At 41.3% G+C, this 12,281-nt stretch overlaps 1 protein-coding gene across 1 annotated transcript; it reads right to left on the bottom strand.

Annotated features, from left to right (window-relative positions):
* Positions 1 to 454: 454 nt before the first annotated feature.
* Positions 455 to 3,311, bottom strand: LOC147626754 (putative inorganic phosphate transporter 1-3). Its single transcript, XM_086815287.1, has 2 exons — positions 3,172 to 3,311; positions 455 to 2,447 (listed from the first exon to the last, which is right to left on the bottom strand). Exon 2 carries the CDS (start codon positions 2,404 to 2,406, stop codon positions 763 to 765), a length of 1,644 nt encoding a protein of 547 aa, XP_086671413.1. The 5' UTR covers positions 2,407 to 2,447; positions 3,172 to 3,311; the 3' UTR covers positions 455 to 762.
* Positions 3,312 to 12,281: the final 8,970 nt, after the last annotated feature.

Below are 12,281 nucleotides of genomic sequence, written 5' to 3'. Positions count from 1 at the left end.
GCGCGTCTCTCTCCTTCTCTCTCTCCCTCTCGCTCTCGTGTATGCTGCAGCCATGGCAACACCAGCATGGCTGTAGCCTCCCCCCTCGATTTCCACAATTATTGCTATTGTTTTATATTTTAGAAGAATATTTTTTAATATTAAAATCAATACCATTCTACGCCAACTTGTCTCAGGGTGCTAAGTAAGTTCGAACAACCTATCATCAACTGCTGTAAGGTGATGAGCAGTCTATACCATGGAGAAGACCAATCCAAAAGAAAGCGTATGCTGTAACTACATTCCCTTCTTGGACACAAGATTTAGAGGTATACCATGGAGAAGACCAATCCAAAAGAAAGCGGTATGCTGTAACTACATTCCCTTCTTGGACACAAGATTTAGAGGGCGCCGCAAAGACATTTGAGTTAGTACGTGAACTCAATATCAATACGCGATCGGAAAGTACACATGATAATAGTAATATATCATTATTCATTCAGGTGTTTAGCCAATAATAATTAATAATGGGGGCGGGCCGTTTCTTCGACTGCTGACAGTCGGTTAATAAGAGGGACGTACAGTCCTACCTCAGTTATTCAAGCTCCCATGAGAAAAGCTTATGTTTGAGAATTAAAGAGATATTAAACAGCTAAACTTGCTAGCATCATGTCGTATCTAAAATTAACAGGTGTGTACTGCTGCCTCCATTATTCAGCTGCTCATCATGACACCGACGACAGCTCCAAGAGTCTTGAGTTTTGAGGAGGTGCAGCTAGCTGATCAGATCCCGTCGTTCCCACCTGCTGCACTAGTAGTACGTCCGGCGGCGGCCAGGTCTTCGACATGAGTCTCACCAGACAGGTCTTCAAGCGATTTGCCCTTTGTCTCTGGGACGAGGAAATATGTGCAAACCAAGCCCAAAGCATTGACAAAAGCCAATATGAGAAGAGACTTTTTAACACCAATACCAGTGGGATACCCTGCATCTTGTTTGCCATCTGTTTCATCTTGGGATGCATATAGAAATCCAAAGGCTCCAACGATTGCACCAAGCTTGCCGGCTGCAGCAGAGATACCGTGGCACGTAGACCTCAGCCGTGCAGGAAAGACCTCTGCAGGAACTATGAAAGTGGTGCTGTTTGGGCCAAAGTTGGAGAAGAAAAATGTGAAGGCATAAAGGGCAAGAAAAAGATTTCGATGGCCACCACAGAATCCCTGAGAGCAGGTTTCCCCCCTCAGTCGTGTATAGGGGATGGCCACAGCAAACATGAAGGCTGTCATCATGGCAAAGCCCATGAGCTGAATGACATACCTTCCAAGGTAATCAATGAGTCCAACAGTGAACCAATATCCGGGGACAGTAGAGCACATAGCTAATAATGCTTGAGATTTCGAGATGTTGTATACCTCCTCCAAGGCACTCATTTCACCTCCTTTGGGTAGCCATCCGATGGCCGTAAAGATGTCCTTTTGGAACAGGTTCTGGCTGTAAAATGCAATATCTAGCAGAAACCAAGTGCTCGTAGTACCAATCAAGTGTTTCCCGTGTCTTCTCAGAAACTCAGTAGTAAACAAGCTGTAATTATCCTCGGAGACCATCTGGTTTACCTTCTCCTGCTCGGCTGGCATCTCTACTGCCAACACCTTGCTCATGTCGAGTGCTGCTTGCTTGGCATTCCCCGCCACGAGAGCTGTGTAGCGGGCGGTCTCTGGCATCTTTAATCGCCAGTAATATGTCAATGCAGCAGGGATCGCACCCAGCATAAAGATCAGTCTCCACACAAAGTCTGCTTGTGGGGCTGTGGATAAAATATAATCCTTGTTGAAAGGTGGCCTAGAGTAGGTATTGTTGAAAATTGCAGAGATAATGATGGACACTGTGGCTCCTCCAAGGATTCCAAACCCCTGCATGGCAAACACAGCTGCGATGAAGGCGCCTCGAGTGCGCTTGTTGGCATACTCAGACATAATAGTGGCAGAGAGAGGGTAATCTCCACCTATGCCAAACCCAAGCCAAAACCTGAAGAAGCAGATGCTGAACATCACAGACTTGGCAGTGCTGCCAAATGACAGGCCGGATGCGATTGAGCTGAAGATCATGATCATGAGGGTCATTCCATAGACTTTCTTCCTCCCCATCTTGTCTCCTAGCCAGCCAAAGAAGAGTTGCCCTATTAAGGTTCCACATAGGGCAACTCCGGTTACAGCAGCGTAAACACCTGATGGCAAAACCCCGGGTTTGTTAGTGGTCGGGTTATAGTAGTAGAGCCTGCCAAGCAGCTTTGTGACGGTGGATATGCAGAAGAGATCATAGGCGTCGGTGAAGAAGCCCATCCCAGCAATCACAATCGCTGTGAAGTGGTACCATTGAGTCTTGGCCCTGTCCAAAGCAGACAGTACCTCCAGCTGCTGCTCCTTCGCCATATTGATCACCTGCACGGCGGCCGCCGCGCCAGCAGCTACACCTGCAGCACGTATAATTATAATCAAATATAAATATAACAACAACGTCATGCAATATGCATCAATGGCATTAATGCGCCCTCCTGCACCTCCTCTAATTTGGCCGTGGCCGTGGTACCGAAATCAATCAGGATCAGTGTAAATAAGTAGGACGTGGACTTGATTATAGAGACATAAGTTTGCTGTTTTCATTGTTCTAACTAGCCTTTTTATGTAAGCTGTACTGGATCTAGCAGTGCTGATCTATACAGGAGAAGAAGTAATTGTGCTTAAGTCTTTAAATTAATATCTTTTGATATCAGCCTGGCCAGGCTTCAAGATTTTAATACGATCGTTGAAGGAGACAATATCACATCGACCATCTGTGGGATCATGTTATCAAAAGCGGGATAGGTTACAAGGTGATAATTTTCAGAGGACTCTTATAGCATGAGAAGGGCTCAACATGAACCCGTTAATATAAAAAATCATTCAAATCAATCGCATTAATTTTCTCGGCATGCTTAATCACGCGGCGCAGCTCCAAAAACTCGAAATACGAAATAAAAAATCCATTAGCATTCTCATTAACACAAATGTCGTAGGCCCAGCATGCAACCCACAGAATCATCAATTTAGCAAACCATTGATAACAGCTTTAATACATCGATTAAACAAAAAATGGATAGGATCGAAGTTAATCTATCAAAACAAAGAGCAGCAAGACAACAAGAATAGAAGAGTTACCTGTGTATGCGCGCGCGCGCGTGTGTCTGTGTGTGTGTGTGTCTCTCTCTCTCTCTCTCTCGGAGACAACAAGCTGCAATGCTCAGTTTTTTTTGGGAAAACTGCAGTGCCTTGAAGTTTCAGCGCGCCACCCCCGCTTATAGCCCTTAAACTGGAAGTACATTTACATCGCATAAATTTCTATACCTCCTCCCCCTTTCGTTTATTTTGCTTCCTCGAAGTTATACACGGAAAACTTGGCTGTCCACACGACCTCCATCGCTTCTTCCGCCCCCTTCCCAACGATGACCATCATTTGTTCCCATCCCTCTAAATCAAAGGTTTTGTTTCATCTTTGTTCGGAAGGGCGTCCACATATCACCATCCAATGCAATTAGTGAAGTTTACACACATGGGAAACTCGAAGGGCGTCCACACATCACCATGCAATGCAATTAGTGAAGTTGACACACATGGGAAATTCTTCTTTCAACCGCCTTGTTAAACCTTGCCCATTCTTTCAACTATAGCTCAAGCAAAGCGACAACGAATACACACATTTGTCTAGTGGTGTATATGCCAACAAATGTTACACATGTGGCAAACGGCTATTTGGCAAGGCCTTATCCTAAGTACAATGCCTTCAATAACTTGCCAAGATTAACTATCTTTGACAAACATTAGGTGAAGGGGGTACGTACCCTTTTGAAAAAACATCGTTTGTTTTTTTTCATGGTTACTTAATGGATTCTCAAAATGAATGTAGCACCACATTCGATCCACAAACAAGATGAATAACATTTTAATTCAGAGTCCAAGAAAGAGGCCATAATGCAATCAATGTACAAGAATTGGTCAACTTAGTTGTTGCAATAATATGTAGCCCTTATTTCACACTCTAGCTTTTGCTAACTTATCATTTAGTGGACCACACTAATTCATAAGAGCTATAGTTTTCTTAATCACCCAATCATGTGTTTACACTCTCTTTTTTGGGAACATAAGATAATTCTATTTATAACATAAAAGCAGCCATTTACAAAAGACTTATTTTTACATCTGTCACACCCATCCTATTTCCAATCGCTATTCAGTAGATTACAGATTTGATCCCATCTCTCCTTTTCCCAAACAAAACAAGAGTGTTCCCAAGATACATGGTAACCCAACTGCATACATGCCACGAGTAGAAAGTCAGTAGTACATCCCTTGGGAGTCTGCTCCTCCTCCATACAATCCTCCTCAGTCCATATCTTACATCAGGTAGGGTTCTCAATCAAGGCCACAAATGTATAAAACAGCTGCTTCTCCTTCAAATACCATCTTCCTGGTTTTGGGTCCAAACTTTGGATATTTTGCCTTCAGGTCTTTCCCAGTGTAACCCTGCCACATGTCAAAATTCTCTAGGTTACCCTAGTATATACTAATATCTCAGTAGCTTGAAAGCAACTTAACCTATCCCAACCTATAGGGCCTGAACTATCTCACCAAAAGAACTATCATTCATTTTATTTACATAATATACAGACCAACATTGATACACACATCTATACATCAGCTCTATCACATCCAGTCCCTGATTTGACCCTTTTTGAAACACCAACCAATTCCTGGAGTTCCAAATCTCCTAAAGGCAACAATATCTAATAAGACAAAATACTAGATTAATAGCTCCTTCAGCTTCAATCAATCTCCCCACCAATAGCCAGTCCCCCCAAGTCCCTTTTATCCCTTTACAACATAAAACCCATTTATCAATCCTACCCCAAAGCCCCCTAATAGCAGGGCATTCCCAAAAGGCATGTTTTTCATCTTCAAATGTTATTCTACATCTAGGAAAGGTTCTAGATGTGAAGTTCCTCTGTAACAATTTGTATCCAAGTAGACCCTACACAGAAAAGTCTGAGCCTTGACTGAAGAAAGAGTTCCTTGTTGCTCTGGTGCATCCATCCCTCTTCATCAAGCTCATCACTTCCTTCGAGTTTAGGCATAAAACTTACAAAAGGGGGAGCTCGTAATTTTCAAAGGAGCATAAGACAGCGACTTAGCTTTCCAATCCATCCCAAGCCACCTACCTTTGAAGTGAACATTCGACTCTTCAATTCCTTCTCTAACCATCCTGGTCCTGATCTTCTCTCACTGGAGACATTTAGGTAGACTAGTTACTACCCTTGCTTTGGCATGGATAGGCAAGTGTAGAATCTCAAGACCTCCCACCTTTTTAGGCGAACTTACTTTATCCCAATCTAACCAAGCTGAAACCTTTATGTCACCTCTGTAATTTTTCCATATAAAGTTCCTAACTAGGGCTATGATCCTCTTCAAGTGTGGAATGGATCTAGAGTTAAAGATGAAATCAAACACATGAAAAATGAATTCTAGCATCCATTACACATGAAATTAGCATTTCCAAGCATCATAGCAAAGATGAACAAGAGAAAGAATCCATATGTGTATGTAGCAAAGAGAAAGATACACAACGGCCTAAGTGTGTTAACCTCTCACCAAGAGGATGGCTTGAAAGTCAGCCATGAGCCTTGATGGCCATCTCCATAGTAGGAGCGAAAGGTACAATGGAATTTCCAAGATTAGTAAAATGACAAGGTTCTATCCATGTGCCCAAGGCCCTATTTATAGTGTTTTACCAATGGGCCCATTTACATGTATGCTATAGGTTCATGAGACAAACCATCCGTTCTCAAAGATTTTATTCTCAAAATCATACAAGATATTTACACTTCAAGTGTGGCCGTAATTGGAATCTTTGAGAAGTAAAGAGGTTCACAAAAATGCTCCTGAAGTACATTTGGAAGAAGTCCAAATGTAATGAAGCCCACAAACTCTTTCTCTAATGCAATCATATGAGACTGTTATGGCAGCCTTGTTATCGGTGAAGATCCTTGAAAATACTTCATAAAATCTCCATAAAAATGGGTTGCAGTTGATGCATAACCTCAACCAAATGAGTCCCACATCTTTGCCGTATATCATGATGATCTTCCAAGTGTGTCGGAGTAGAATGATGGCCCCAACAATGAATCCAACAACCAAAGTTGTCGAAAAATTATAGCAAATTTGTCCAAAGATTACAACATATGTAGTCCTCATGTAATGCCCATTCTCCACATGCTAAACATGCCACTTGGTCAAGGAACACTTCCATCAAGCAAACCATGTTGTTGTATATACTCCATTGATTGCCAAGTAGCCTCATCCATGGCAAATGCTTCCATTTAACAAAGGAATTCTTCAATATCCCTGTTCCTCCAATGCTCTTGTCCTCTTTTCTACAATCCTCTCCGGTTCATATATTATCTCTCCTTCTTAGTAGTTCTTCAAGCTCTTAAGGAAGAGAACCCACAAACCTCTTGAAGTTAGATACATGGAACACATTATGGATTCTTGTGGAAGGAGGTAAGTCAAGCTTGTAAGCTAATTCACCTCCTCTCTTGACTATCAAATATGGTCCATAATACCGATGAGCCAACTTTGGGTTGGAAGACCCTTTGAGGATATTGTGATGGCTCTTAGGAAGCTTGAGTAACACATAATCACCTTCCTTGAACTCCACTTCTTCACGTCTATGCTCATCTGCATTTGCCTTCATGACTTCTGGAGCCTTCTTCATGTTGTCCTTACATAATTGAAGAAGTTGTCTCATCCTTTCCAACTCATCCTTGGCTAAAGGATTAACCATTTTATCCTCATGAAAGGCAATGGATGGAACATGCACTTGATAACCATAAAGAGCTTCAAAAGGTGACATCCCAATACTCAAATGCTTGTTGGAATTATTGCAAAATTCAGCAAGATAGAGCCATTCATCCCATGATGCTTGCATGCCATGACAATAGTGCCTCAAGTACACTTCAAGCCATTTGTTTTGTGCACTCCATTTGCCCATCCGTTTGAGGGTGATAGGCTGTAGAGGGAGTGATTTTAGTACCCAAGTTCTCATACAATGTCCTCCAAAAAAGTGCCCATAAACTTGGTATCTCAATCACAAACTATATTGAGTGGCAATCCATGTATCTTGAATACATGCTCCATAAATTGCTTGGCAATGTGAGAGGCTCCATATGTAGTCTTGGAAGTAATGAAATGGGCTGATTTGGTGAGTCTATCCACCACCACAAAAGCTTGATCCATCCATGCTTCATCTTTGGTAGACCCGTGAGATGAAGTCCATAGAAATGTGAGTCCATTTCCCATCTGAAATAGGCAAAGGATGGAGTAAACCACTTGGCAATTGGTGACTATCCTTATTCCTTTGGCATGACACACATTCCAAAACAAACTTCTTTACATCTCTCCACATGCCTTTCCAATAGAAGCTTTTGCTCACTTTGTCAAATGTCTTGAGCACACCAAGATGACCCGAATGTGGTAAAGAATGCATCTCATGAAGCACTTTTGGAATGTAAGATGAGGTAGGAACCAAATACACCTTATCCTTGTGCCATAAGAGACCATTCCCAAGCTTATAATGAGGAAATTCTTCACCCTCTCCTTGTTGTAATCTTCTGTAAATATGGGCGGAATTCTCATTGACAAGATACTCCTCTTGAATCCCTTTGATCCATTCACTATACACTTCCATTAATTGATGTCATATTGCAAGCCCACATTCTAGACGATGCATTCACTACTACATTGTCCTTTCCTGGAGTGTAGGATATCTCAAAGTCATATCCTTGGAGAGTAGTCAACCATCTCCTTTGTTTGGGAGAAAGATTGGGTTGGGAGAGAAAAAATTTCAGCACCCTATGATCACTTCTCACCTTGAAATGAGCACCATAAAAATAGTGATGCCATTTCTTAATTGCATGAAGTATAGCCAACATCTCTTGCTCATAAACATGCTATTCTATCTCCTTCTCGGAAAGCTTCCTACTCTCAAATGCAATGACACCATGCTCTTGATATAAAACTGCTCCAAGACCTTTTCCACTTGCATCCGCTCTCACATAGAATGTCTTTGTAAAGTCCGGGGACAAACAAGAATAGGAGCTGATGTAAGTAAGGCTTTGAGCTCATTAAAACTCTTGTCAGCAATGGCATCCCAAAAGAAAGCTTCCCTCTTGAGTATATCGGTAAGAGGTTCCGCAACGATAGATGCATAATGCTCCATAAATCTTCTATAGAAAGAAGATAGCCCCAAAAATCCTCTCAATTGAGTTGCATTGCTAGGAATTGGCCATTCTTTGGGTCCACTCTAATTCCATTCTCCCCCACCAAATGTCCAAGGTATTCAACCTCATTCACCACCATGAAAGTGCATTTAGTCTCCTTTGCAAACAATCTATGCTCCCTCATGACTTCAAACACTTGCTTCACATGTGCCAAATGTTCCTCTTTGCTCTTGCTATAGATCAATATGTCATCAAAGAACATAAGCACAAATTTGAATAAGAAAGGAGCCAACACCTGATTCATGAGTGCTTGGAAAGTGGCCGGGGCATTCGTAAGACCAAAAGGCATGACCATAAAATGAAATAATCCCCTTTGAGTCCTAAATGCCGTCTTCTCTTCATCACCCTCCTTCATCCTTATTTGATGATATCCCGATCTTAAGTCAATCTTGGTGAATAACTTGGCCCCTTTAAGCTCATCAAGAAGATCATCGATGCGAGGTATGTGGTATCTATTCTTGATGGTGGTGACCTTATTCAAATCACGGTAATCTATGCACATACGAAAGGACCCATCCTTCTTCTTCACCAATAGAACGGGAGATGCAAACGGAGATTGTGAGGGTTGAATGAGACCCATAGAGAGCAACTCTTGCACTTGCTTTGCCACTTCCTCTCTTTCCACCTTAGACAAACAGTAAGGGGGCTTGTTCACAACCCTTGCATTCGGTTCAAGCACAATGGCCTGGTCAATCTCCCTCTTGGGTGGCAAACTCTTTGGCACTTGGAAAATGTCATCATAATCCTTGAGAAGAGCTACCATTTCTTTGTCTATATGTTGTACATTACCATCCATCCCCCCTTGAGTGACATGCAACACATAGATCGTGCTAAGAGCCTTGAGTTTCTTCTTGAGCCGCTTTGGATTGATTAAAGAAAGCCCTTTTGGTGCATTTCCAGCCAATACCACTTTTTTTCCATCATGTGAAAAGCTTATAACACCTTGTTGGAGGTTCATGTGGAAATCACTAAGAGAAGCTAACCAATCACATCCCATAATCACATCAATGGGTCCCATGTCGAGGACCACCAGATCACCTTCCCAAGTGTATGAAGATAAAATCACTCTTGTTGAAGGGCAAACCAAACTAGCTTTCTCATTGTCTCCATTTGCCACTTGCACTTAAAAGGTTATGGATAGCTTCTTTGGAGATAGTTTGAGAGAGTTGATGGATTTAGAGTTGATGAAGCTATGAGTACTCCTGGAATCCACCAAAATGTGTGCAACTCTCCCATTGTTGGTACCCATCAATCTCAAAGTATTTGGGCTCTTGCAACAACCCGCCAAAAGCTCTTGTGAAATGGAACATACATGAGCTACATTTTCTGCATAGTATGCACTTTTGGGCATATCATCACCCACAATGCATACATGATTCCTTCCACTGGGGTCAAAAGGAAACTCATCCTCTTCTTTAACAAAATAATGATCCTCCAAATCCTCCCCATGTGTCCCTTCACTGCAATCTTGAAAATCTTCCATGTCATGAGATGGTTTTTGGAGTCATCATCCTCATCCATGATAATCATAGTAGCCACCACTTTCTTTGACTTGCAAATATGCCCGGGTGACTACTTCTCTTTGCATTTGAAACAAAGGACTTTTCTCCTCAATTCATCAATCTTACGATCATCCATCCTTTGAGTTTTCTTGAAGGTTGAGGAGACTTCTTGATGAACCGACTGCTCTTCTTAGCATCATTATGAACTTCATTCATGGTATGCCCACTTCCAAAAGATGATGGAAGTTTGTGAGTGTAAGTGGATGTGGTAGAAAACATACTCTTCCCAAAGTGTAAGTGGATGTGGTAGAAAACATACTCTTCCCAAAATTAGAAGAAGCATTGAATGGCTTATGAGTGGTAGCATTGGGCTAAAATCTCCTATACTTCGGCTCATATAGCTTCGCCAACCTCATAGCCTCCTTGATAGTGGTAGGTCTTTGTGTCCAAACATCTGCCTTGATGTATGAATCTAGACCATGCACAAACCTCTTCAATCTCATGCCTTCATTGAGCCCATCCATGAACATAGAGAGCTTCATAAACTTCTTGATGTACTCTCTAACCGGTATACCCTTTTGTGTGAGTTCATACCATTGCTCATGGTATCGATCAAGAACCAAAGGCAAAACAAATGACATATTCATTTCCCTCTTCAATTCTTCCCAAGTGTGTGGCATAGTACCTTCCTTAATCATATGTCTCCACCATTGATGTGCATAATCTTCCAAATGTAAGGATGCAAACTGCACTTTATCCCTTTCACTCTTTGGGTAGTAGAGCTGAAAGTATGTATCCAACTTGTTCATCCACTCTTCCAACTCATTTGGGGCTGATCCATCACCCTTGAACTTGGAGAGAGAGATCTTGTCTTTCACATTCTTAGATGCGGTAGATGATGCATTCTCATGATGGTGTGAAGGCTTGCACTTTTGCATTTGCACATATGACCCAAAGAAATGTCCAAAATCTTTGTACTCCCTCTTGAGAAAGTGTGGCATTTCCATCCACCTATCATGAGCTTCTCTTTGCTTCTCGATGAACGACACATGTTTCCAATCATGTACATCCACATCATACACCTCTTCTTCAATCATGGAGTATTGATTTACATTGGGCTACGCAGGTACTCTTCTAGGATCCCCAACATTGGACTCCACATGTTTGAATGTAAGTGGATGTTGCCTTTCATTCATTTGAGAAGAACCCCCTTGAAATAAAGTAGGCTTTGTCTCCCTCATCATAGAAAGTCTTCGAGCATCCACCATGAACCCAAAAGAAACATTCTTGGTTGAATGCTCATGTGTCAACTTAGGAGAAGCCTCTTGCATCATTGGTTGTTTTTGCCTTCCCTTCGGCCTTCAAAAGCTGTCTCAAAATGTTGCTTGTCTTCATGTTGACCACCATGACCACTATCATATGGATGTTGACTCAGTGGTCGAATGACATTCTCTTACAAAGCTTCCATCCTTGTAGCCATAGTGTCAAGTTTATCATTGACCTCTAGCTTTCATTAGGAATTTTTTGGACCCAAAAAGGGCCTCCTAAGTATTCCTAATTTTAAGGGATTAGAGCTTAAAAAGCTGGGCTTAAGGGAGACAAAGGCTATGATGACTCCTATTTTTTGCCTTGCCAATGGCTTTCAAGTCAAAATGAACTGAAGGGTAGAAAAGCTCGGTGGGTGGAGATTCTACAGGAGTCTGACCTTGTAAGATTCCTCCCCCAACCCCTTTTTGATGTCTAGTATATTCCCCTGTAATCAATTCCTTTTCTGAAATATAAGAGATCTTGTTTGTGGCTGTTTTAACCTAGAGAGAGAATATTCAGATTATGAATATTTTTTGATAGAAAATTAACTCATCTTATTAAAATAAGTTCCCCTAAAATAGAAATTCAAAAAGAATTTTCCAATGTGCAATTGGAATTAATTGGAAATAAGTATAAAGAACCTTAGTCTAAGGGTCTAGATTTTCAGAAATTTTTAGATTATGGTCCAATTAAGGTTCCTATGGGCCAATAGCATCAATCCATGTGTAGGGAGGAGATAAATCCAATTTGTAAAAGAAGATACCCAAAAATGAGTAAATGCTCACATAAGATGAAGAGTTGAAAATGTACAAGGTTTATTAGTAAATAAACACATATGTAAGGAAGAGGAGTTCTTTAAAGGAGGTGCATATTTCACATAAGATGAAGAGTTGAAAATGTACAAGGTTTATTAGTAAATAAACACATATGTAAGGAAGAGGAGTTCTTTAAAGGAGGTGCATATTTCACATAAGATGAAGAGTTGAAAATGTACAAGGTTTATTAGTAAATAAACACATATGTAAGGAAGGGGAGTTCTTTAAAGGAGGTGCATATTTCACATAAGATGAAGAGTTGAAAATGTACAAGGTTTATTAGTAAAAAAACTATGACACATATGTAAGGAAGA

The sequence above is a fragment of the Cibotium barometz genome, chromosome 21 (assembly GCF_041138505.1).
Source record: "Cibotium barometz isolate CiBa-2024 chromosome 21, ASM4113850v1, whole genome shotgun sequence".
NCBI lineage: Eukaryota > Viridiplantae > Streptophyta > Polypodiopsida > Cyatheales > Cibotiaceae > Cibotium > Cibotium barometz.
The sequence above is the reverse complement of the archived record's forward strand: the minus strand, read 5'-3'. Positions and strand labels throughout refer to the sequence as shown.

Excerpts from the sequence above, each read along its gene's own strand:
- LOC147626754 (XM_086815287.1), bottom strand. The coding sequence starts at position 2,406 with ATGGCGAAGGAGCAGCAGCTGGAGGTACTGTCTGCTTTGGACAGGGCC.